At 45.8% G+C, this 27,802-nt stretch overlaps 1 protein-coding gene across 6 annotated transcripts in view; it reads left to right on the forward strand.

The window, feature by feature from the left end:
• The window catches only part of LOC135921771 (4-pyridoxate dehydrogenase-like), a 77,983-nt gene extending 65,397 nt beyond the window's left edge, over positions 1 to 12,586 (forward strand). For 3 of the 6 annotated variants that reach the window (XM_065456071.1, XM_065456072.1, XM_065456074.1), the window contains 3 exons: positions 1,108 to 1,285; positions 7,662 to 7,878; positions 12,363 to 12,586. In XM_065456071.1, the coding sequence (XP_065312143.1) occupies positions 1,108 to 1,285; positions 7,662 to 7,878; positions 12,363 to 12,570 (603 nt within the window). In that variant the 3' untranslated portion in view covers positions 12,571 to 12,586. Of the gene's footprint in view, positions 1 to 1,107; positions 1,286 to 7,661; positions 7,879 to 12,362 lie in introns of those variants that run through there. The other 3 variants (XM_070522851.1, XM_065456073.1, XM_065456075.2) reach the window with 3 other exon arrangements.
• Positions 12,587 to 27,802: the final 15,216 nt, after the last annotated feature.

The following is a 27,802-nucleotide window of genomic DNA, read 5'->3' on the forward strand; positions in this document are numbered from 1 at the left end:
CCCTTCACTAGTCGCAAAAATTGCTTTAAATACAAATTTTTTCCTAGGGTCGCAACTGAATGGAATCAGCTGTCCAACGATGTTGTGTTGCAGCCATCCCTGAATTTGTTTATGTCCCATATTGTGTAATTTTCTTATTTTCGCTCTGTTACATTTGCACTTGCAGTAGATGCATTGATTCAGTTGTACTCGTAGCGTATCTTTTATTTCATGATATCTGTATTGTCTTTGTACTAGTTCATGTAATTTTTCTTTTGTTTGCCCTGCTAATCATGTCATAATGATGTATCCCCATCCTGCAAAAATCCCATAACGGGATTGCAGTATTTGTAAATAAATAAAATAAATAAATAAAATAATTGTACAATTTAGTGGTGCGAAGGTTGTGCTTTGTTCGCAGACTATTCGGAAAACGTTCGATATTCGATTCGATTCGCGAATGGCAGTGCACAATGGGTATTTAATTCTCTGTAATTCACTGTAAGAATGCCATTATTGGGGGCTATACCCAAGAAACCCGGTCATTAAAGGTGAGTTTGGAGCTGGTAACGAAACGTCACCTCAAACTCCTATCAAAGCACAACATTTTTACCGAAGTGCAAACAATTTTTGAAATGCAGTGAAAACAACGTGTAGGAGCGAGCCGCGAACTAATAATGTCGTGTGAGTTTGTCGAGAAATAATGAAATAAAGAATTTAGTCACCGTGCAGAAAGTGTACAACGAAATAAATAAAGACGCAATGACTACTAACAAGGTTAGAGAAATTTTCGAGTGACAAGGTGGGGACCGAATTGAGGTAAATTAACTTCGGTGGTTTGATTCGGCAAGCCTTCGTCCAGCAGTGGGCATAAATAGGCTGATCATGATGATTAGGACATTATTACACGATAAAATAATGTGTTTTCTGTAATGAAGTGCATCAGTATTTTTCCCTTGCATTGTACGCTCCAAAACAACACTTTTCTTTCGGAACTGGAAGAACATCTGCGCTCCCAGGAAGAACAAACCGTACAAAATCGTACCGGGCGCGATAAGTTACATGTGCACGAACGCTTCTTTTTGAGTTATCTTAATCCATATTTTTCATGTAAAATTTTCTTTCCAGATATACGAACAGTACTACAAGCCCATGCTACAGAAGAGTGGCTTCATGTGCGCAGTGGTAATGGTGCGACCGAAGTCCCGAGGCACCGTCCGGCTGCGGTCATCGGATCCCCAAGCCCCACCTCTCATCGATCCACGGATGCTGTCCAAAGACGAGGATGAAGATCGGATGGTGTATGGCACGTGGCCTTGACATCTTTTTTACGATTTGGCATTGCATGGTCTTAGAACGGAATGGCTTTTTGTTCTGGTTTTAGTTTCGCTCCACTTAAAAAAAAAAAAAAACCCGCCGTGGTTGCTCAGTGGCTATGGTGTTGGGCTGCTGAGCACGAGGTCGCGGGATCGAATCCCGGCTGCGGCGGCCGCATTTCGATGGGGGCGAAATGCGAAAACACCCGTGTGCTTAGATTTAGGTGCACGTTAAAGAACCCCAGGTGGTCGAAATTTCTGGAGTCCTCCACTATGGCGTGCCTCATAATCAGAAAGTGGTTTTGGCACGTAAAACTCCATAATTTAATTTTTTTAACTTAAAAATAAGTTCCGTCCCGGTTCTGTTCCGGAGCGAAAAAAGAAATGATCCGTAACGGTCCATAACGGTATTCATTCGAATTCAAAAACTTTTGAAGCAATGTAACGATAAATGAATAAATTAATTAAGTAATAAATCTTCTGAATAAGTGAATTCTGAATTCTGAGGTCATGTTCAGTGCCTTGAGATAAGGCACTGAGCACTATCTCAGAAGCAGCACGTCGTCAAGTGCATTCGCCGAAATTGGAAAGCACGGTTCCGATAAAACAAACTTGAACAATTAAACTTCGGTAACGAAGCGTTGTAACCGTAGAAAAAGAATTGGAGGACGCTTAAGCTTCGCCTTGAAGAGTGGAATGCGACAGCGTTCCTGTCGACCCGCGAAGCGGTGTAAGACAATGGGCTACGGCGCAGCGACTACGCGCCCCGCATCGGACGCGGTGAGCGTCGAGCAACGCAGCGTTCGGCGCGGCAACGAAATGTGCGCCTGAGCAAGCGACGCACGCCTCAGCCTTAGAAACAGCCCGTTTCTAAGGCAACACCGCATTCACTAGAGGCGCTCTTGTACCGCTTTGAAGCATCGAACTCGTGGCTGAGTGGTAGCGCCTCCATCCAGGATCCTGGTTGGATTCCCACCCAGCCCATCTTGCAAGTTTTTTATTCATGAAGTGCCTGCTGGGATTTATCACTCACGGCCAACGCCGCCGACGCCAACACCGACACTGACGCCGACGACACCGGCTTTTCTGCGATACGAGCTCCTTAACGCTGTCGCGTTAAAAGTGAGCTCTTCATCGTCCAAGCCCTGGGTTTTGATACGCCGCCGTTCTACTAGAGCACCGAGCAAGGAGCGCTAGACCGGCTCTCGTTCGCACTATCCCTAGCTGTGATACACGCTTGTGCTCACATTGCCTGACGCCGGTTGTTTCGGATTGCCTACATTCTCGTTGAACCTAAAACAGTTAAAAAAATATTTCGGTTTCACTCCGAAACAAAATAATAAATACCGTTTCGGTTACGTTTTCATTCCGGTCAAAGATATAGTTTTTTGTTTTTCGTTTTTGTTTTAGTCCTGTTCCGACACACTGTAGCATTGACGCTCATGGAAGAAATCGATATTGCCTTGGATAATATTGCAATACAAAGCATTTTTTTATTAGAAAAGGAGCTTGTTGATCGGTGTTTATTAGAAGGATAGTTACAGTGCAACTCAAAGACTGTGCTTATTTCTACGCATTTCAACATGCCTGCGTCATCTACTTGTTTGAATAATTCGACCCGATTTTCTCAAGCTTACTGGAGCTTTACACGAGAAGTGATAAACTAGGGGGCTATGCATTAAAGGGACCCTGAAACGATTTTGGCGATTTTCTACAAACGTACTGAGTCGTTAGAGTAGGTTCTTCTGATCATTAATTGATGCATCTAAGTGCTCTGCGTAAAGCGTGTAATTTATTATAAGGTTTTAAAAATACACATCGCTGCCGATCGCAGCGCACTGCTCGGCGGAATTTTAAGCCGCCCCTACCCATATGATGCAAATAACCCATATTACGTCACATGGGCGAGCTATCTGATTGGCTGACCAGGGCGCGTGGCCGATAATTTTTCCAACTTTATGGTGAACAAATGATGCTCGTAATAGTTGGAATGTTAGTTACTTTGTTTTTGTAAAAAGAAAATAACTTAAAGAGAATACACAAGAATAGTTTTTTAGTACACTTCAGCACTTCCGGCACACAGCAAGTGTCGTCTGCTTGTGTTACAACGTACTCCATTTTGACGAGAGCTCCGCGGTCAGAGTCGGTCTCAGTCTTTTCGTGAGCACTATGATTCGACTTTGTTGCCTTGTGGACTACAAAACTAGCGACCTGCAAACCGCGAGTCCAGTATTAGGGCAAACGCAAGCGCAAGGGGACAGGGTCTGGCCGCTTGACTGTGCCGGGATGAGCCACGAGATGAGCAGAAGGGCAAATGTGAACGGTCTGCACGGTGCAGCCACCTGGTGGCACAGAGCTCAACCATACACAGTAGCAGCAACGAAGTGTATTCTTTGCTGCTGGTGTGTATTTTTCGCAGGAGTGTAATCATCAACACGTTGATTTATAAATGTTTAAAATGCTTTACACTTGCTTAGAGCCATATTAGCGCTTTGTTTGACTGGTTAAGCGCTGCGCCTGCAAGTGTCTGGACCGTGCAGACCGATCAGGCTGCTCACGTACGTCTACGCTAAAGTTCCTTCATCAGCTTGAGTTTATGCCTGCAGTCATTTGCCGAAATGACCAGCTTGCCTGTTTTTAGCGGAGTATCGGACACGTTCGGCGCTACGACAGAACGCTCGCAACGCGCGCTGCTTCGATAGCTCTCGGTCGACGGCCAAGCGGCTAGCGGAGAGGTCTCGCGCGGGAGGGGGCGTGCTCCTAAACAACCGGAAGTGAGCGATGTGATGTCGCATCGTGACGCTGAACCAGTGAAGGCGGAGCTTAGCGCCGCTCGCTCGGCGAGCGAGTTGAGGAGGAAAAGCATAGCTAGGGAGGAGGGTAACTTCTAATCGCTTGCAGCTCCATTAATACGTAATGCTTCACTTAAATTGTGGTGCGAATGTTCTACTTAAGCTGTACCCTACGCGCCTACAAAAGTTGTCCGAACCGTTTCAGGGGCCCTTTAAGGCCTGCGTATGGCGAAGTTCGGCATCTCCGGTAGTTTTGGTGACACCTTCAGAGGAATTAGCTAATAATATTAAAACGTAAAATTCAACCCTCCGCACACCTTCAGTTTCATTGGCTTATCTTGTTCACTCTTGGATGATTATAACTTGGGTGTTGCCTTACGGGTGAGAGAAAAAGGAGGAGTCACGTGGTCAAACCGTCGGTGGCCTGTTTCATTCGTTTATCGTTGCGGCAGTGCATTGCCTGTGCAAGTAAATTATCGAGAAAAAAAAGATTTCTGATTCATTTTTAGCATGCAATTTATGGTAGTTTATAAGCATTTCAAAATGTGTAAGACGTGCATTGAAAGCTCTTTAAAAGAATATGTAATTTATTACATGTAGTGTTGCACCGAGAGGGAACAGTGGAATAGACAGATGATGTCTGGAACAGAAGGGCGTGGAAAGCAGGCTGTGCCGGGTGTAGATGGAGTGCGGGCCAGTTACGGTATTCTAATATTGCGTTGATAACCATAGGTGGTTTTAGTGCATAACGTTGCCCATTATTCCGTGTTTGAAACGAGGAACCAGTGTGCACAGGGGGCGCTCCTTGTTGTTATACGTGGCTTTATCTCGACATTTCATTGCCTGCGGCTTCCGCGTGTTCCAGGCTTTCTTTGTTGACTGCTGCCGTCGAGGAAATTCAGGCGAGCGATAAACTCAGGGCATCCCGCAAGGTATATGTAAGCTGGTAGCGAAGCTTCCATAGAAGCCCACATGTCAAGAAAATGGCGGCTTGTTGCAACCGTCGCCATCCGCGTATCATGCAACCGTCACCATCCGCATCATCATCATCATCATCATCATCATCATCATCATGGTTACGTCCACTGCAGGCCAAAGGACTCTCCCATACTTCTCCAACAACCCCGGTCATGTACTAATTGTGGTCATGTCGTCCCTGCAAAGTTCTTAATCTCATCCGCCCACCTAACTTTTGCCGCCCCTGCTACGCTTCCCTTCCCTTGCAATCCAGTCCGTAACCCTTAATGACCATCGGTTATCTTCCCTCCTCATTACATGTCCTGCCCATGCCCATTTTTTTTCTTGATTTCAACTAAGATGTCATTAACTCGCGTTTGTTCCCTCACCCAATCTGCTCTTTTCTTATCCCTTAACGTTACACCCATCATTCTTCTTTCCATAGCTCGTTGAGTCGTCCTCAATTTAAGTAGAACCCTTTACGTAAGCATCCAGATTTCTGCGCCTATACTATATAACAACTATATACAACTGTATAACAGCGAGCAAAAAATAGAAAGTGACGTCTCAAGCGGGAATGGCAGTGTCGTCAAGATCGTATGCTGCTTGTCGCGAATGTTTCAATTTCTTTAGTGTCCGGCACGTCTACCGCTACGCGAGCTGTTATTTTTCTTTTGAGGCTGAGGCGAGCTTGCGACTCGCCTCAGCTGAAACGTCAGCGTATCCTTTAACTATAGGAGTGGCGTATGTTTTTATGTGAACATAATTAGGCTGTTATTGGCAGCAATTGCTCTAGTAGCGTCCTTAGGACAGTGAGCGAATAGGATAAAAATAAATGACACTGCCACAGAGGTTTCAAGAAAAACTTCACTTTTCTTCGTCGAGAATAATGCAACCAATATAAATGACCAAACACATGTTTCAATGGATGAAAAATACTATGGCCAGCAGACAGCCGTAATGTATAGCAACTTATGTGGATCATTTTCACAGAACCATTCCTAATTCCGTGCGACACCATCTATTCATATGCAATAGTTATGCAACATTGCCCCACATTATCATTTTGGAAACATTCGACTTACTAATTGTGCTATCCGTCGGACACTCAGAGCCTGTGTTACGGAGAGTAAATGAACAAAGCGCGACTTTTTTGTGTGGAGCGTTCCACACTTATCGTAACGACCAGACAAGCGCGTCGGATGCCGCAGCGTGAACTTTCACAACAACAACAACAACAACAACAACAACAACAACAACAACAACAACAACAACAACAACAACAACAACAACAACAACAACAACAACAACAACAACAACAACAACAACAACAACAACAACAACAACAACAACAACAACAACAACAACAACATCTGCACTCACACGTTTCACCAATAAATGCCGTGCTCTAGGTCACGTAAAATTTGAAGTGAAGCTCACGCCAAGGTTTGAAGAAACACGCAGATAAATATAAAAAACTCTGATGAAACTACCGTGTTGAAGTGAGCAACGCAATTCCCCACGACATAATAACTTGACTACAGAGTCTTGTCATGCCTTGAACCAGAATCACTGGTTGGCAGGGGTCAACAAGGACGAACGAATACATTGTGAAATAGAAAAAAAAAATTAGCATTTGTTGTTATAGTAGAGCCAAAATACTTCAAACGGAATATTTACTCGTATGACAGTATTCTGATTAAAATGTTTTTAACATTTTTTTTTTCACATCGGTTTTCTAGTTTCAGTATTTGTCCCTCCGTCATCCAGTAGCGCTTCAATCGCGCAACACTAAACGATATCTCTGGCGATTGAGTTCGGCACGCTTTTCGTTCTAAGTTTCGGAACTTATTTAGATGGACCTTGCATCCTGCACGACGCCCCTGGACATTTACTTCGTGTGCATTTTATTCAGGTATATTTGTTCTGAATAATAACTGAAAATCAGTGTCAGCACGATGGGAGGACAAGGTTGTCTACATATATTTTGATTACAGTGAAACTAAACCAATGTTCTTGCACTTTAATTTGAGCGATGATAATTGTGTTTGCCTGATAAAAACATTTTTTTCGAAAGAAGGCCGTGAAATGAGTGCAATAAATTCAGAGATATGATATGATTAGGAAGCAGCATGCATTTTGATTGACCAGTTAGTAAAATGAATATTTTACTTTGATGAGGAGTTATCAGGTTCATCAGTTTGTTCAAGCTACTCGCGTATTTTACATTTTCCTGAGCTCCGCAAAAGAAAAATATGACAGAGAGGACAATTATGTAGTTGGCGAGATCTTCAATATATCGGTCAACATATGAACGAGGCCACACGTGCAACTGTCGTCAAACACGTACTAATTAACAACGCAAAAATATGATGAGGCGATTGTTGCAGAGATTTCTTGAGGTGGGCGCAGTGACTAATCTTGCTTTCTGTGCTGTTTAAAAGACCTGCATTGAAACAGAAAGGTCGATGTTGAAGCTGAGACACTTTCACACTGTTCTCTTGAACTAACTTTGTCTTGGCCTAACAATATTGCTGGAAATTGTCGACTTCAGTGATCGGATGATTGCTCATTGTTGCTTCTTCGTCGCCGCCCTTATTTTTTTTTCGGTCTTTAGGCGTACTGAAAGCGAAAACGCTATTTGACACACCGGCCATGAAGAAGATTGGCGCTCAAGTTTGGAATGGATCGTTCCCGGCTTGCAAGAAATACGCCATTTGGAGTCGTAAATACGTGAGATGTTTCGTCAGGAACGCTGCATTTCCTGCTCAGCATGTGTGTTGTACATGCGCAATGGGCGACCACAAAGGAGCGGTTGTCGACGCGAGACTCAGGTACGGTGGCTGGTACTACTGAGGTATCTTTTTCGATTTAATATTGGTAGTTTCGCTAATTAACTACAATAACACATCGTATATGTTCATGGGCTAACGTCAATGACGACAGCGAGCTCTTGCTAGAAAATTCACGGTTGCAATTAAAGCAAACCGGACGAATCGCTCGAGGTTTCTAAAAAAAAAAAAAAACGCGACTGAATCTTGAAAAGTAGCACGCGCATTTGAAATTGGGCCGTAGTTGAACAAGAAGAAAAACATAAAAACCGATTTCGTTTTTCTAAATCTGGATCGCAACCAAGCATCGGGGTCAGGAACTTTGACTTCGGAATAATTGGTTGATCACGCCTGAAAAAAAAAAAAAATACGCCGGTGTTTTCAAATAATGCATACGGTTGGCTGGAGAAAAACGCTTAGTACGTATTTTTGAAAATTATATTTGGCGGTGGTATATGGATAGTTGCCTGTATCATGAAAATGCATGAAGAAAAGTACTAGAGCTTATGGTAGTCCAAAAACAAGAAAGGGGCTGACAGATGGAATAGCACACTGTGGTATAAAGTTTGTAAACAGGGATGAAGTGCCTCAGACAGGCTAGCCAACGTTTCGATAGGAGGACCTATCTTCGTCAAAGGCCTTTGACGAAGATAGGTCCTGCTATCGAAACGTTGGCCAGCCTGTTTGAGGCACTTCATCCCTGTTTACAAACTTTATACCACAGTAGAGCTTATGGTAGTAAATTAAGAGGCACAGGGTTACATGCGAGTCAAGAACTAGTTCATGAACTTTGTTGTCCTACGTAACAAAATTATACATTTGGCTACTTATCGTTGTAGGAATGAGCACAGAACTTATCGAAGCCATAATGTCGGACGCAGATTCCGTCTTGCAGTAACTCATTGAGGCATGCCGGATTTTTTTTTTCGCGTGACACGTCTCTTATTTCGGTCGAAATTAGGGGTCGCTTGCTAGAACCACATGCAACAAAAAACACGTAATGCCATTATCGCTTATGTCTTTGCAATCACACTACTTACGAAATTTACTTTGGTATTGTTGTGCAAAGGAAAGAAGCCATTACTTGATCATGCATCCAAGATAAATTTAGCTTCGCGTGCAGCGTTCAGAGACGCATACTGCGGCAGTAAGTTTGTCGGTCCAAGCGGGAGTGGTTACGTCTGAGAGCTTACTCGGCCACAGTAATTGTACTGTCCATCAAGCGGAAACAAGGTTTAATCAGGAGTTATAATGCTTACACATGTGAAATTCGTGGCAGAAATACAATACACCGTTCATGTTGTCTTCGTTTAAATATGATGTGATCAAGTCAGAATGTTAACACAAATGAAAAATATCACGAAACCGATACGACTAATGTGATAAAAGATGTGTGAACATCTGGATGGGAAAAAAAATTCTCACAGAATGCGTCTAACTGGGAATGTCGTGTTGATGTGATTAGCATTGAAGCATCTTTGAGACACCGTATTTCCTGCGCGGAAACGTCTATGCAACTTTCCGCTGCACACCCTGCGTCATCTAGCTGTGCAGCCGTAGGGTACCGCTCGAGGCGGAGGTTCGATTCCGCCGAGCCGTGGAGAAATTTAAATGATAATTTCCACTATTGTAGAGCCGTACCAGCCTAGCTACCCATTGTTAATAATCAGAGTGGCTCAGACCGAGTGGCACACACCCATTGTTGTAAGACGGCGTCAAGGAGATTCCTAGAAGAGCGCTCGTACATACCCAGCGCCACATGTCCAGAGCCGCATTCCCAGTGATCCACGTCGGCGTCAAGCATGTTCGTTGATTGACGAGCGGCCCATAGGTAAATAGTGCAACATACTCAGTGGCTCAAGTTGGTCCGACGGTTGGTTTGCAACCCGGTCCCCAAGCGCAACCGCCGGATGAGCTACCCATTCGATGATGGACTACCCTGGACCTAGGTTGGCCTGAGAATGGTTACAGACATAGACAGTCAGCTCCTGAAAAGTGCGTGGAGTATCCAAAGAACGCCAATCGCATTGATTGGCCGTGAATGAAATTGTCGGTGCATCCATCTTTTAGAGCTTATCGGCGACTGTAGCGCTATTGGCAATGGATCGGATCATTATTGCGTAATGGTTGGTGCTTTATTTCATGGTCATTATGGAAGGCGGCCCATACCCAGTGACACATGCACAGAGACTCGAGTTGGCCCGCAATATGTTTACTGAATAGCGGCACATAACCAGTGGTACAAAGCTGCGGACGAAAGTTGGCATTAAACGAGTTCATTAAAGAGCAGCACATACCCCGTGTCGCACACTCAGAGACCCAGGTTGGTGCTAATGAAGGTCACAGAAAAGTGGCAAATACCGGGCGTTACATTGGCTACATACCCAGCGATCCAAGCCACTCCAGCAGTTAGTTTGAACCAGGTACCCTCAGCACAGCCGCCCGTTGCTCTACCCATTTAACCGTGGACTATCCTGTGGCCTAAGGTAGCCGGAAAGAAGTGAGGCATGAACATACACACATAAATACGTATTGTGAGCACTATTTGTGCACCTCATCCCCGTCTGTATTACTACTTATCATCGTACTTTGGCTCGCCGGCCGAATCAGCTGTTTCGCGCGGCTATAGAATAAAAGCATTACATCGACCGACGTCTCATAACTTGTGGAAGTGTTCGGTCACAAGATATAGATACATCGATACATACCGACATACCGCGAACTGGGAGAAGGTTCCAAAGAATAGCAATAATAATATACGCAAGAAAATGAGAAATACGGCTTTCATGAACATCGATTAACAATGACAAAAAAGAAAACACCTATGATATTAATTAGCGGGCAAACATAACTCACAACTTCAGGGATGATTTTCTGAGTTAGGTTAAACATGCTGTCGCAGAGGTTTCGGCTGAAGTCGAAGAAATTGTTAACCCAATTAGCGTTGAGAAATAAAATACATCTTAGCAAGATTCGAAAACCTTTACTACGAAAGTCTAAATATAAGAAAATATATTGAAACCTATGAAGTCGAACTGGCCTATCAGTGCTGAAATTTTGGCGCGAAATTCAAACATGTCAAGTTTGGCACTCATTTCTTCACTAACAGTGAGCTTTTAACGCGATAGCGTTAAGGAGCTCGTGTCGCAGAAAAGCCGGTGTCGTCGGCGTCGGGTGTCGGCGTCGGCGGCGTTGACCGTGAGCGATAAATCACGGCAGGCGCTTCATAAATAAAAAGCAACTTCCAAGATTGGCCCGGTGGGAATCGAACCCAGGTCTCCGGAGTGTGAGACGGAGACGCTACCACTCAGCCACGAGTTCGATGCTTCCAAGCGGTGCAAACGCGCCTCTAGTGAATGCGGTGTTGCCTTCGAAACGAGCCGTGGAAAGTTATACTGCGGTGTATATCGGTAATTATGAACATGTAACGTACAGAAGTCACAATTACACGAGTTGCGAAGTGCGTTTCCGCTGCATTTCTTCTGCGCTTTCCGCACACGCAGAGCCATCTTGCGGCAAACACAGAAGACCCCCTCCTCTCAATGTACGGCGCTGCCCCGACAGGAGGCGCGCCGCGCGCGCATTGGGACCGCTGCCAGGCGCGTCGCAGGACTCCCTCTCCCCTGACGACGCTTCGCCGTGCATCCGGTTTAGATTACTATCTATCTCTCTGCCCGTGCCGATCACGACGGTAATCGCGTAGATCGTTTCCCCTCCGAGACACCGAGTTCTTTGGTTCGTTTCGTTCGCTCAGGCGCACGTTTCGTTGACGCGCCGAACGCTGCGTTGCTCGACGCTCACCGCGTGATAGGTGGGCGCTAAGTCCGATGCGGGGCGCATCGTAAGTGATTGCTGTGCCGTAGCGCATTGTCTTATACCCCTTGGCGGGTCGACGGGAACGCTGTCGCGTCCCACTCTTGAAGGCGAAGCTTAAGCGTCCTCCAATTTTTCATCTTTTTTTCTATCAAATCAATGAAAAATAGAGTTATTCTAGAATATTTTACCAAGATAAATAATTTAGTGGTGCTTTTTAGTGTTCCTTTAAACAAAGAATATAGAAAATATTCAATTGAGATCCATGGTCAGGATTTCTTGCGCGTTTCAGAAGGCGATAAGCACATTTACTGATAATTTTCCATAGCAAACTGGCATAAAGTTAAAATTCTTGACATTTTCAATATTCCGCACTTGCATTTCAACATTACTAAAGCCTATTTGGAATTCATTTGTCATAAGTAAAATTAAAAATTAAACCGATGCTATGACTACCCGAGTAGTTACGTTAGAATAAAAATATGTAAGTTTCATGTTACGGTTCCTCAACGGAAATAATGTTGCCGTGTTAAGGCTCCGTGTCTGGACTAAATTTAGCACACACTTTAGAAAGCCGTGCAACTGAAGGGCTGCTGGCATCATTGACCACTGTAGAAAATCGGAAAAATATCTGAGGTGCAAATATAATTGTTTTTGTTTTGCTTTGTGTGCAGGGTGTATAAAGTGAAGAACCTCCGAGTCATCGATGCTTCAGTGATGCCTAAAATCACTGCGGGTGGCACCAACTCACCGGTGATGATGATCGCCGACAAAGGAGCGAGAATGATACTAGAGGACGCCATTGCTCAAGGCAAGAAGCTAGAGGTGCAGACAGTAGCTAAAGCTGAGAAAGAGAACCCAACGAAGCCAGCATCCCATTAAACATACCATATTTGTCTCCGTTTGCTTTGTGTTTTCCTTTAAAGCGTATTGTTATCACATAGTCACTGATTAGGATCGCATAGGCACACGCACGCGCGCACAATACGAACTCCACTGAACAAAACAATTCTTAGCGCTATGTCCTGTGGTTTTATTGCGTGTCCTGTGTCGCGCTGTTTAAAGCAGTTGTTCAACAAGACGCACCATCAAGTCCTAATGAACACGCCTGTATAGTGAAATACATCTTCCAAGTTGGCCATTATTCGAAAAAAATTCTTAGGTGTGTGACCCGATTCATTCAGATAGCGAGATCATTATAATTAACATAATGCTTATCTGACTTATATTCAGTGTTTTGCGGATGCTTTCGCACAGGTGTGGGTGTAGGAAGCGCGGAACGAACGCGATTTGCTTCAAGGAGGCATGCTAGGCTTACTTGCGGTCTTTAGAACCAGTTAACTGATTTTAAAGAACTTGTTGTGTGACAGGTTTTATTGGCCTCGAGCTCCACCACTGTAAAAGCCGGCGCCACCGTCGGCGTGACGTCCTATTAGCGATCACGTGGACATAGCGACCGCGTCGGCTGCTTCGGGAGTGCCAAAGCGAGCTGAAAACGAGAGTTTAAATTCCCTCGTACGCTGCAGTCCTCATTTAGTGGCGAGATTTTCCCGCTTCGAGTGTCCCGTTTACAACGTTTGAAAGCACTACAATAGGTAGTGGCTGCCTTCGAAGGCACGCAACATGGTAGACTACTGCTCGGTGCCGCAGTGCCAGACGTACGCAACGGAGCCCGGTGTCAGCCTTATTCACACGTAGCCGCAGGACAAGAAGCTGCGTGAAGCTTGGCTCGCGAAACAAAAGACCGACGAACAGTCGTCGGCTACAACTTAGGTATGCAGCAAGCGCAGAGCGAGGAAGATTTCTGCTACGGCGCCGGGTCTGCGATGTTCGGAAAACGCGCATTGAGACGCTCACTCGAGTCCACTGCCCGACTAATGTCATTACGGTTTGGTCTATGAACTTGTCGATGCTACAAATACTGGCAAGTTCACTGGAGTGAAAATGGAGCGGTAAGAAGCACATTTAAAAAAAGCATGGCATATGGTCATGTTTGTGTTACGAACTAATGCACTGGATAACAAAAAAGCAGCGGCTAGAAATCGCACGCTGAGAACACCGTTAAACATACAGTGCGACGCAACTCGAGAAATAATATTGAAACGTCCAAGAATTTAGAAGAAAAAGGTAAGATTGAATCGTCGCGATGGCACATCACAGTCCCCGTAGGCGTCGAAGTCTCTACAATTACATTATTGTTGAACAGCTCTGATAGCGCCCACGCAACAATGGCTGTCAATTGCTCTATTCCGCTGCCTAAAGCTTATGACACGGTGCGAAAACGCGCACGCGGCTAAAGCGCAACAGTGCGCGGACAAGCATGCAAACGCGCAGTCGGTCGCTGCGAATCTGTGGGACCGCTGCACTGAGGCTTCATTCTATTACGCTATATTTAGTTTTACAAACACAATAAGGATGTATTTCACATAGTTTGCTCTCAGCGTTTACCCACCTTTCACGCAAGAAGCCGGTTCGGGAGACTCCACCGCGGCGACGGCGCGCAGTGGCGTTCACTGTACGTATTCGGTACAGAGATAGCGTCTGTAAACGATTCTGCGCTTTCCGTTTGCCCAAGATTATTATTTAGGCAATAAAAACCTTCTCTCGTTTCGAAAGTACTTACAGAAATATCCGGTAGAGAATCATCGATTAAGGGTCTGTTGTCGTGTGGCAGCGGCCTTGCTCGCCAGGTGGATGACTCTAGTTTTCCCGACGCGGGCTCTGTGAAAGGCGCCTTGGGGAGCTTGATGCAGGATGGGGGCTCGCAAACCGATACCGCAACGGCACTATTGATCGAGGTTGGGGTTGCGCATAGACGTATGGGAAGCTTTGACGAGTAAACAGGTACTCTTCAATTTCATATGGAAGCTCACCATGTGAAAGGCAAGGCGCTTCCAGCGAAAAGCCACGAAGTCCTGCCTGGTGATAATGTACATTCTATAGAGGTGGCCAGCCTCACCCCAGTGATATCGAAGAGGTATTCGGTCAGCAGTGCGCCATACATCAGCCTTCCTAAATCTTCCCTCGTGTGGTGACAGCATATTTCGAGGCATCGGGTCAGTGCAGAGCTTTCGAGGCAATGGCTGCTACGTCAGCCCCCCTCCCCTTCTTTTCCCCGCAAGTTTGCCGCAACACATCGGCATATGAGATGCCCGGATGGCGCAGTAGTGACGCTTGGGGCTGTGCGCTGAGCTGTGGTTCCCGGACCCGCTGTCGCCCTCTTTGCGAACCACGTCCGCCAGCGAAGATAGCGTTGTAGCGTTCCGATCAAGCCGTTGCCTCTGGAGCTCTTATCGCACTGCAGGTCGCATGAGCTTCCGTATGACTTCCACGCTATTTCCGAAGACGGCTGGAACTGCGTCTTTAGGAGCAATGCTCAGTTCCCGGCTGTACATCCGAAACGAAACTTCGCGACGGTGCGCGGCGGGCTCTCATCCAACCCTGCGAACAGTTCGTGTTTAAGCCCCGAATTAGATGGCGAAGCTTCTTGTCCTCGCGCATGCTCGGATCAGCTCGGCGGAACAGTCGGCACATGTCTTCTACATAAACGGCCCCACTTTCATTGTTCCGCGGGTTTCTTGCGTGGACGACAGATTCGGCCCTCTTCAAGCGGTGTGCACTCGGGTTAGTAGGAAGCATACCACGACACAAATGTCGCTTCGTAGTTTTCGAACCATGTTCACGCGCTGTCCGCTAGCGCGAAATAAGCGTTCAGTAGTTTGCACTCTCCGTTCCATGCGTTCAACTGCGCGACGCGCTGAATATGTTCCAGTCCGCTGCGTGTGCATATGTGTCGACGCGGACCGGCTCTGGCAGCATCGGTGGGTTCACTACCATGTGAGTTACAACACTACTCCACAAGCAGCTGAGCGAGAGTCTCACTCCAACGTACACATTCTCTTTGCAAGAGTTCCACACCTCTTTTACCCTCTTTCGCCACGCTGATGACATGTGGCTTCAATCGCACGTGTCTTGTAAGCCCGTGCTGGCTGCTTCACTGCCGCTATCTTTCGCACGTAGCCGCAAACAAGTGAACGGGCGCAGGAGGCGGCTGACGCGCGTGATTTGAAGGCACCTTGTGTCAATGTACCTTGCAACGCTGCCTGTGCCTGTAATGGTTTCAGTCGCATTAGTCTCTTCCCTGTATTTTTTTCCAACAATACTCTAAACTACTTTTGCGTATTTGGAATACTGATCAGTTGACACTTCCGTCTCATTTAAATCCAAGCGCTTCTGGAAGTTGTACGTTGCTACTGGTTTCACTAGGTGAATCGTTTTGCATTCCATTAGAATTTGCTGAGTGGTCTCCGAAATTTTTATGGAGCATTGCCATGCCTCATGTTATTGAGAATATATGCTCCAGTATGTTTTGTCTTTAGGCAAGCAGCTCGAGTCTCAAATAGCCAGTCAATTAATTCCCTTCATGTTATACAGATTTTCACTTCTCATTTCATGTTTCTCATTCTTGAAAATTTACATTGTCGTTTCCGTTTCTATTCCTTGCATCCAATTCGATGTGTCTGTTTCCTGATTTCTCCTTGTTCTCCATCTGCACTTTCTATTACCGTGTACTTCGGTGCCAACACTCTTGACCTCTTGCTACATTTTGTGTCTACGCTTTCTGGGTACTCGTGCACTTCAGTCGCCCATTCATTTTATCGATATTCCTGAGTCCTTCGAATCTAATGTTGTTCTGCGCTTCTTTGACTTCAAACGAGGTTCATACCATGTCTCCTTGCACGGCATCATTTGTGGTTTTGCCGTGGACTTCCAAAGCAGACCGGCCTGCTGATCTTTGCTTGAATTCCTACCACTACAGTATGTCTTTGTTTAGGCGCACAGTGGCACTTGAGAACGCCAGCGCTGGCACCATGACTCCTTTCCAAATGACCCGCACCTCTTAATACTTATTGTGACCCCAAAGGGCCGTATGCTTCATTGTTGCTGTCTTCTGCTTCCCCTTTTAAGATTATCTTGGTGCGTGCTTGAGTCTTTCCTTGGTTTATGTATACGCCGAGGTACTTATATTACTTGACGATGACTATGAGTTGCTGTTGAATGGACACCAAGTAGTTACTCGTTTCTTCATTAAAGGGCCCTTCATTAGGTCTGGCCATTTTGAGTTGACAAGCGTCGTGCATACAATGTGCGCTAACCATCGTGTCTGCTAAGTATTACATCGTTACGTGCCGTCGAAATAGCTCAAATTTCAAACCGAACGCCGTTTGCCCTTCTCCTCACGGGCGCCGTGCTCCCAGCTGGAGAGAGTCGACGCCTATCGCATAAGTGTGCCTGCGTACATGACAGTGCTGTGACGTCGCTCATAGTGCCACATGAGTTCGAAAGGTATTCAAAGCAAAAAAAAAATTAAATTGTGGGGTTTTACGTGCCGAACCCACTTTCTGATTATGAGGCACGCCGTAGTGGAGGACTCCGGAAATTTCGGCCACCTAGGGTTCTTTAATGTGCACCTAAATCTAAGTACACGGGTTTTTTCGCATTTCGCCCCCATCGAAATGCGGCCGCCGTGGCCGGGATTCGATCCCGTGACCCCGTGATCAGCAGCCCAACAACATAGCCACTGAGCAACCACGGCGGGTATATTCAAAGCAACATCTCGTATTTGTGTTTTTTGTGGCTTCAAGAGACGAACAAAAGTTTGGAGAAAAATAGAAAACGCACAATCCTAATGACCGCGTGTTTTTCTTTTACTTCGCATCGCAGCAAGAGAGATGTACTTCCGTTTGGTCTGCTTGTTCCCACGTCGTGCAGTCGATGTGGGAACAACCAGTTTTTTCGTGGGCCTTAGCATTTCATTATTTGAAGAAGAATCCGAGAGAAGAATATCTGAGGACCTTCCCAGAGGGAGCATAATTGTTCACCTCACAATTTACTTCCTGTGGGTGAAAAATATGTCGATCAGTGTGTATCATATTTGTAAAGATCGCCACAGATGCCGCATTTTGTCTTGAATTGGTTTTAATGTACCTTTTGTTGTTCATCTTCTGCTTCTGTATTGTTCTTCATTATTCTACAAGAGCTGGCTCAGGACTGTGACACACTCTCACTTACTGCTCAAGTACGTTTTTTCCTTAGTATTAACAGGTGTATGACAGTTTGACATTCATATTTTGATGCAATGTATTGTTTTATGTCCTGCAACAGCTTCCATATGGGTACTAGCAGTATGTATGAAATAAATAAATAAATAAATAAATAAATAAATAAATAAATAAATAAATAAATAAATAAATAAATAAAATGTACAGTGTGGCATCGAAGAAGACGTAACGAGTTGCCGGGCGCCACCAGCTCAACTTGAAGTGCGAAATACGCTTTTCTTATTCTATCTTTCGGGGCATCCTAATTAGGATGCTGCAATAGGCAGGTACGTTATGCTATATTTAATTTTGTGTGTGAAAGAAAGAGGTTACCATGTTGGATTTATGAGTGTATTTGTCCTCAGCATGAAAATAAAATGTTAACTTCAAACTATACATCATGTAATCATCAGTTTTTCTTGGCATGTCAGAAGCTTTAGATTGTGTGCCACACACTTTACTCATTGACTGATTTGGGGATGTTGTGCTTCCTAAAAGATTGACACTGTGGTTGCAGGCTTATCTGAAAAATGGCACGCAGTTTGTAGAGTCTGCAGGAGTCAGGTTTGTCAGGGGTACCACCAGGTTCAGTACTTAGTCTTGTTATTTTTAATTTATAAAACGGTATTCCTTCTAACATCGATCACTCTGTTACAGTACAATCATTGGCTGATGACTGCATGATATGCAGTGTTGTTAATAGCTCCTCTTGTCAAACACTACTGCACAGGAACCTCTGTAAACTTGCGCACTGGTGCGAACGAAACCGCATGCAAATAAATTTCGATAAAATAGTTGCTAGGACAATGACCACAAAGAAAATGCCACTGTCTCATACGTATTGCATTGCTAATAAAAATATTCAGTCAGTAACGTCTGTCAAATATCTAGGACTAACTATCGCAAGCAACTTAAAAGGGAATTAATCATTTGAAGAACGTTTGCACCACAGCATTAAAAAAACTTTGCTTCTGCGCAGAAAATTAAAAGACTCACCGTCAGGTGTTAAACTTGAGGCATACCACACTATAGTTCGACCAGTCCGTGAGTACGCTTCCGTAGTGTGGGACCCACACTACGTTAACTACAGCTCAAGTACAACGAATTCAGGGCTTCGCTGCTAGATTTATTGTATCTGACGATCGATATTCGTCATCTGCTAGCCATGTGCTGCAGCGACTGAATCTGGAACCCCTCCGTGTGCGGCTAAAGATTTCGAGACTAAAAATGCTTTATTTGATCTATCGGAACAGAATTGGTCTGCCGCGCGAAAGCCATTTTTCCCGTGCAAAGCATAGGTCATCTCGAATTAGACCCTCGAATGTTATCAGCCCGTACTTTGCGAGGAGAATAATGATTTAGAAGGCTTTTTTCCGCTCACATTTGAAGTGTGAAATTGTCTGCCGGCGTCTCTTGTTGATTGTACAAATTTAAATGCCTTTGTGATTTCTTTGTCATTCCACTTGATGTAAAAAAAGAGAAATCCTTTAAATAAATAAATAAATAAATAAAAATAAATATAAGCTTACATTTACACTAGAGCTTAGTATTATTCAATATGTTAATCATAATGCGCACAATTCAATCTAAGCTATCGTCCCGTTTTAGTTACTGCTGCCCGATTCAAGAGCGGTTACTCGCATTGGGCTCAGCCGTACGCACAGGCACCAAACGAAACTAAGCTTAATCGGCTGACGCGAGAAATCAGCTGAGACCTGAGCTTGGACTGTTTTGTATGTTCTCAAATGTGTTAAGCAAAGTCCCTCATAATGTGGCGGAAGTGCAGGACACACACTCAAGCCGGAACCCCAAAGCCGCACCTTGCCTTCAGCATAAACAAGGCCGGACGAAGTCATAGCGCAAGGCATTTCTTCTTAGCCTTCAAACCTTCGTCTGTCTCGGCGTGCTGCGTTAGCGAAACGCTGCACTATTGAGTTTAGCCGATGCCCAAGCCATGGAGGAATGGTTGTCGTCCTGTTATAGGGTAAGCGCATGCCGGACTTGACCAATGTTGCCAATCTCTGGTTCGGCAATCATGAAGCGGATATTACCAATTGGGCTGCATTGCAAACAAGTTTACGTAAGTTTGCAGCCGCTCTGCAGTGCGAAAACTCCACGCTGAAGAGCAATTCCATGGGCGCACTCAACAGCCACCTCTTCTTCACGAAGTCCCGAGCTGTTTGGCAGGCGCAGGCCTTTGGCTTAGGTCAAGAAGTGTCCCTTTGGAACTCGCGCACTTACCATATTTGGCCACATCATCTCAAAAGAACAAGGTCATTTGCTATCATCCCAAACTAGCGGTCTGACGGAGCGCTTTTACGTTACTCTTGGTGACATGCTCATACATAGCTATTCAAATTGGGATCAGGTGCTTCCTTCTGCAACACGCGCGTACAATGCAGCCACGTAAGAATGTATGGAATTTTCTCCATTATTTTGCCTACATGGACGTGAACCCTCGTCCACAATCGATACAACTCTTCGTAACGCCCCGATGCTTCCCAATGTCGCACGGCGCCTGTACTCACTGAGAGTGCCAAAGAACAGCACCAGCTCGCATTTACATCAGTGACGCAGCCAATAGAAACCCGAACATTGCCTTATACAGACAAACACATTTCCAAACCTACACAGATACAGTAAAATGTTCCCACATACATATCGCGGCATCTGCCCCTGGTGCGGCGACACACGCCCTACACTCTTTCACATCTCGTGGGGGTGCGAGGGCAAACCTCAACACCTAAAGACTCCTAGCACGTCATTTGAGCGGTGGGAGGTAGAGCTGACCGGCGATACCCTCGCGGGACAAGAATACCTCGTCCAGCAAGTACGTCGAGAAGCCACGGCCAGTGAATTCCTGGAATGAGGACACCACCCACTCGACCTCAAGAGCAACCACCTCGATGGTCCGAATAAATGTTTTTTTTTCTCTCTGTCTCTCTTGCCTTCTTATTGCTGCATTGCCGTGAATCGTCGGGATGGCTCTCTTTGTCGAAGGAGATAATGTAGTGAGTAGCAAAGACCACATACGGGAGCGCCCCGAAGTTTTGTAGCGCCCACCGACGCGTCTATGCGTGGAAGCTAAAGGTCAGCGTTGTCGGTCGGCATGAGAAAAAAGATGAAAAATTGGAGGACGCTTAAGCTTCGCCTTCAAGAGTGGGACGCGACAGCGTTCCCGTCGACCCGCCAAGGGGTATAAGACAATGCGCTACGGCACAGCAATCACTTACGATGCGCCCCGCATCGGACTTAGCGCCCACCTATCACGCGGTGAGCGTCGAGCAACGCAGCGTTCGGCGCGTCAACGAAACGTGCGCCTGAGCGAACGAAACGAACCAAAGAACTCGGTGTCTCGGAGGGGAAACGATCTACGCGATTACCGTCGTGATCGGCACGGGCAGAGAGATAGATAGTAATCTAAACCGGATGCACGGCGAAGCGTCGTCAGGGGAGAGGGAGTCCTGCGACGCGCCTGGCAGCGGTCCCAATGCGCGCGCGGCGCGCCTCCTGTCGGGGCAGCGCCGTACATTGAGAGGAGGGGGTCTTCTGTGTTTGCCGCAAGATGGCTCTGCGTGTGCGGAAAGCGCAGAAGAAATGCAGCGGAAACGCACTTCGCAACTCGTGTAATTGTGACTTCTGTACGTTACATGTTCATAATTACCGATATACACCGCAGTATAACTTTCCACGGCTCGTTTCGAAGGCAACACCGCATTCACTAGAGGCGCGTTTGCACCGCTTGGAAGCATCGAACTCGTGGCTGAGTGGTAGCGTCTCCGTCTCACACTCCGGAGACCTGGGTTCGATTCCCACCGGGCCAATCTTGGAAGTTGCTTTTTATTTATGAAGCGCCTGCCGTGATTTATCGCTCACGGTCAACGCCGCCGACGCCGACACCCGACGCCGACGACACCGGCTTTTCTGCGACACGAGCTCCTTAACGCTATCGCGTTAAAATAATGTTGGGCAGTGCGTGGTCGCGGCACAAGCACGGCACGCGCTAATCTGTTCTCAGCGCCGGCTACGCTCGTACCCTAGTCCTGGAGCTCCGCTGAAACCTTTCAGTTCGCGACATTTCCAGGATGAAACGAGCAGCTCGGCGCCAGGAACTGGGCTGGCGCCATAAATCAGCTGGCTTGCCTGAGCTGGGAGTGTATTGTGTGTTTTCATGACATCTTTTACAGAATCCCACTTATAACTACTTAAACGCCTTTCTTCAGATGGTCTTGGGGCATTATGTTCACTTGGGATTCTTTTGCACAGGACAGCGTTCAAGCACCTATCAGTCCGCCGTGGCTGCGGCTTGGCGTTTAAGAAGGCCTTCAGATCTGACGTCTCCTTTACCCATTCTTTTATTTCGGCTATTGTGAAATCATTTTCCAAGTCGCAGATGATGAGGCAAGAGCTGAGTTAAAGAACGTAAGGATTTTAGTCTCGGTGAATTGATTTGAAAGTTCCGTCTGGGACCTTGAACAAGACTGGTTAAGTATTGTACTAGAAGTGATGTCATGTGCAAAATCATGCAGCGCACCTACGACATCTGAGGTATTTCATGTTCCCTACATCTACAGTAGTACTGCGAAGGGTACTTTGCACCTGTGAATACCGTGAGCTACTGCACAAACAATGTGCGTTGCACCTGCGATGCAACTGTTGCCTTTGAGTCTGTCAATAATTTGGACGTTCTTTTTCCGCAACCATCCCCTAATGCGAGTATGTGACATTCCTGAGGCTTATGATCACTATTGTCATGTACGCCTCCTTCGTCCTATGGACGCTGAGTTCGAAAGCAGGAAAATGCACAATTGCAGGCGAATGCTCCACCGTTTGGTCAAGAAATATTTCGGTGTAATGCAATGCATATGTGTGAGTCCTCATCCACTGCAGTATTGCTCCTTACGGCCTCCGAAATACCAGGGCAGATGTCCCTGTTGTAAGGCTCGTTCGTTAGAAATGCTAAGGGAGGTGGCTGTTTAGAAGTGCTATTTTGTTGCACGCTATATCTACGGCGAAGCTAGGGATGATGAGGTGACTTGAGGACGAAAGAAACTTATCATTGAGTGCCGACGATGACGAAACAGTCGTTGTTGGCAGCGACCGATGTAACAAAATTGACGGATGGGCCGTAGGAATGAGACAGACGGATGGGACGGATGGGCAAGGCTAACCTAGTTGCGGGCACACACCTGCTGTTAAAAAAAAAGTTGCAGCTTTTGCCAAAAGGCGAAGGGTCGATTGCGATTACTAATACGATATACAGATATGCGAAGTAAATATAGTTGCTTTATCGGCTGTATAGTCTTGAAAACATTCGCTTACTAACTGAATTAAGCTCGGTGTCAACGCGCACAAGTATAGATGAACATATCACACTCGATGAGATGTATATTGTCGCTATGTATATGCCTGAGGCTGTATAGCGGCACGCTACTTGCAAGATGTATTCACTTGAATGCAACTGCCCAAACTATGACCTTACTTATGGAGCGTCTTTTCTGCTTTTAAGAGCTATCAAATGTTCAAGCAAGCGCAACCATACAACCCTCGACTGTTTGAACAATTCACCTTGAACATATAGCGCATTTCCCATAGGGAGTTTAACAATCTAAATATATGGGCGCGGAGATATCGTTTTGCTCGGCATAAACTACAGCGAGTGAAAGAAGATTCTTGAATTTAAGGACAAGTTAAAATTTGTCCTCTGTACAAAAGGGTATTGAATTTAGACCACACATATCTTTTACCTTGAAGAACAACTACTTTTGAAAAAAAAAAGATATGTCAAGTTTTACAATGTACAATGCTGCATCTCATCAACAAAAATGACTGCGTGACTTTCTAAAGAGCAGCACTTGGGAAATATATATAATTAAATCAGTGACATAATATGCATTGGTAGGATTAATTAAATGAAAATCAAACATCCACACGTACGTAAGAATTGCGACAAAGGAAACCCATACGTGTTCCTTGAAAGAAAAGCCTCGCAGTTGAAGCAAATTCGTCCTGGTCTGGGAATCGAACCTGGGACCACCCCCTTTCCGGTGCAGCCGCCGTACGATCTGAGCTCATGAAGCGGATTTCCACAGAACTATTACACCAAACTCTTGTCTTCGCGTTGTTGAGCGGTGCCGCATACGAGTCCCGTACCAAAACGAATGTTTCTTTAACTGCGAGGCTTTTCTTTCAAGGAACCCGTATGGGTTTCCTTGTAGCAACTGGTACGAAAGGGTGGATGTTTGATTTTCCATTAAATAGCTTCTAATCTTCAGCTTGAAAGTTTCCGCAGAACTTTTACGCCAAACTCCTTCCTTTGCTTCGAGTTATGGCCAAAATGGTAGGATGTACGCTACTAACTCGGAAGTAAAACTTATAAGACACCCTTGTAAACATTATAACAATTTCACGCAAGGTATCAATTGGTGCATCGGATTTGTTCATGCGAGATGTTCAAAAAGGACGCCGTTTTTTCTAGTACATTTATCATACATCTTTTGAACAGAAAACAGGTTTATTATGTGATTTATTCTTGCAAGAAATCTTTAATTTGTCTTTCTCTCGTGCCGTCTTGCCGGCTCAGCGTTGTAGGTCAGCCAGGAAGGAGTTTGTACGGCTGAGGTTGGGAAAGGCCGACGCTTTTGTTGTTGTGGAACGCCAGTGAAAAGTAGCAGCCAAGATGCTTAAGCGTGAGGTCCGAAGCGGCTGCATGATCAGGACGTCGTTGAGAACGAGTAGTCTGTTGATTTGGAGTCTAATGCAGGAAGAAACTTCGAATATACCGCAGGCCCCAGAAGTCCTATAGATAGATAGATAGATAGACAGATAGATAGATAGATAGATAGATAGATAGATAGATAGATAGATAGATAGATAGATAGATAGATAGATAGATAGATAGATAGATAGATAGATAGATAGATAGATAGATAGACGGACGGACGGATGGACGGACGGACGGACGGATGAATGGATGGATGGATGGATTTTAATAATAGGAAAGACAGAGAAGTCGACCTGAGCTATTACGCTCTAGTCTGCCACTCTACACAGGGGTTGAGGGAAGGAAAGAGAAAGTGCTGGGATGAACGATGATGACAAGAGAAGTGGTGAGTGCTTATGTACATTAGCTGGTGTCTCTACTAGAGCCGCTCGTCAAGTTTTGCGCCATGCATAAACTTCAACAGGGTTTTAGTCGTCCGCATTTAGGTTGCACTGTCAGGCCATGGGCCGAGAATAGGATCCCCCGACAGTGGTTGCCTGCCAACATTGGCTAGAAAATTATCTAACGTCCATCACTCCAGCATATATGCTCAGCAATCACACAATATATCGCGCAGCGTTTCAGGAATTTGACAATGTTCCCAATCAGGACTGTTGGACTGGTCAATGAGGCGTGCGTAGCGGCTGGTGAAAACAACGCGCAGCCGAATCTTGCGTAGCATTGACGCTTTGTCCACGCAACGTTCGGAGGCAAACAAGGTTTACATTTTGGGTCGATCGTATGCACCCTTATAAAGAGCTTTCATTTATTACGAGGAAGGGTTTGATTCAGTCGAAACCTCTGAAGTCATGGAGACATTACGGAACCAGGGTGAAGACGAGGTGTATGTAAAAATATTGAAAAATATCTATCGCGAATCCACAGCCACCGTAGTTCTCCATAAAGAAAGCAACCAAATGCCAATAAAGAAGGACGTTAGGCAGGAAGATACGATCTCTCCAATGCTATTCACAGCGTGTTTACAGGAGGTATTCAGTGACCTTGATTGGGAAGAATTGGGGATAAGAGTTAATGGAGAATATCTTAGTAACTTGCGATTCGCTGACGATATTGCCTTGCTTGGAAACTCAGGAGACCAATTGCAATGCATGCTCACTGAGCTGGCGAGCCAAAGCACAAGGGTGGGTCTAAAAATTATTCTGCAGAAAACTAAAGCAATCATTAACAGTCTCGGAAGAGAACAGTAGTTTACGATAGGTAGCGATCCATTGGAAGTGGTAAGGGAACACATCTTCTTGGAGCAGGTAGTGACGGCGGATCCGGATCATGAGACTGACATAATCAGAAGAATAGGAATGGGCCGAGGTGCCTTTGGCAGGTATTCTCAGATCATGAATGGCAGGTTGCCATTATCCCTCAAAAGAAAAGTGTATGACAACTGTGTCGCGTGATTCGGATGTCGTACTGTGCAGTTACGGTATTGCGTTACGAGGCACACGCACACAAAATTATTGCGCATATAGAACATTGCATGAATACAATGTTAATGTATGTTGAAATTTCTCCACCAGAAGCCTGTATTGAGGTTGAGCAGACTGAGGTCTTGCATGGGTAAAAATAGATGAAGCCAGTGATTTTCATGATCCACAATTGCGATTTAAAGGCATGGTTGCCATGTGGGGAGTGAAGAGGTACTGCATTGGCTTATCAAGGTTAGTATGAAGAAAAGCCTGGGTCAGGTAACGTTCGAGATCTCCGCGAACTCTGGCGACTCCCTCATATGAATGCACTAATGGTGACATAAAAAATTGGAGGACGCTTAAGCTTCGCCTTCAAGAGTGGAACGCGATAGCGTTCCCGCCGACCCGCCAAGGGGTGTAAGACAATGGGCTACAGGGCAGCCATCATTTTACGTGGCGCCCCGCATCGGACCCGGTGAGCGTCGAGCCATATGGTCGAACAACGCGGCGTTCGGCGCAGCAACGAAACGTGCGCCTGAGCAAGCGGAACGAACCAAACAACTCGGTATCTCGGAGGGGGAAATGATGCACGCCAGCCAAACGTCGTGATCGGCACGGGCAGAGAGATAGACAGATAGTGATCTAAAGAAAGGAAGGCCGCTTGATTCTGCGGAGGGAGCAAGGGGAAGCGTTGTCAGGGGAGAGAGAGTCCGGGCAATGACCCCCCTCGCACCGGTCCTTCCACAGCTCCAATGCGCGCGTGGCGCGCCATCTGTCGAGGCAGCGCCCTACATAGAGAGGAGGGGGTCTTCTGTGTTTGCCGCAAGATGGCTCTGCGTGTGCGGAAAGCGCAGAAGAAATTCAGCGGAAACGCACTTCGCTACTCGTGTAATTGCGACTTCTGTAAGTTACATGTTCATAATTACCGATATACACTACAGTATAACTTCCCACGGCTCGTTTCGAAGGCAACACCGCATTCACTAGAGGCGCATTTGTACCGCTTGGAAGCATCAAACTCGTGGCTGAGTGGTAGCGTCTCCGTCTCACACTCCGGAGACCCTGGTTCGATTCCCACCCAGCCCATCTTGGAAGTTGCTTTTTATTTATGAAGTGCCTGCCGTGATTTATCGCTCACGGTCAACGCCGCGGACGCCGACACCGACGCCGACGACACCGGCTTTTCTGCGACACGAGCTCCTTAACGCTATCGCGTTAAAATTCAACCGTCCGCACGTCTCCGTTTTGACAGGCTTATCTACATACGCTATTTTGTCATGCTCACTCGGTCGTTGCCTCTTGTGTGGCCAATAAGGAGTCATGAGTTCAAACCAGCTTCTGTAATTTATTTATTGTTCCGGCCTGTCCATTAATATAGCAAATATGGTATAGAAAAATGTTCTTCAGTACTTTATTAGCCAATTTATTGTAGCTGATGTACGGAGTATACTCTAAAGAATGTTCAAATTATTGCATTTTTCACACGCCGTTTAGGCACCCTAGAAGGCGGGGCAAGGGGCTTGTGGCGAGTGTGAGATTGATGGCGGGAGAGTCATGGTATTACGATATGGCGAGGTTTCGTTGATAACAATCATCATCGCCGAAGTGTAACACCACCCAGGCTTCTGTGTTTTAAACAAGGGAGTGGTGGCGGGTTCAGGGGGCACTCAGTGTTGACCTATGTGGCCTTATCTCCACCTGTTATTGTCTGCCGCTTGGACGCCTTCTGGGCTAGCTTTCTTCACGGACTGACATCAAATAAACTCTGGCTAGCGAGGAACTCGGGGCTTCTTGCAAAGCACCACATTATACATTATCTTACTTTAGAT

This window comes from Dermacentor albipictus, chromosome 8 (genome assembly GCF_038994185.2).
Source record: "Dermacentor albipictus isolate Rhodes 1998 colony chromosome 8, USDA_Dalb.pri_finalv2, whole genome shotgun sequence".
NCBI lineage: Eukaryota > Metazoa > Arthropoda > Arachnida > Ixodida > Ixodidae > Dermacentor > Dermacentor albipictus.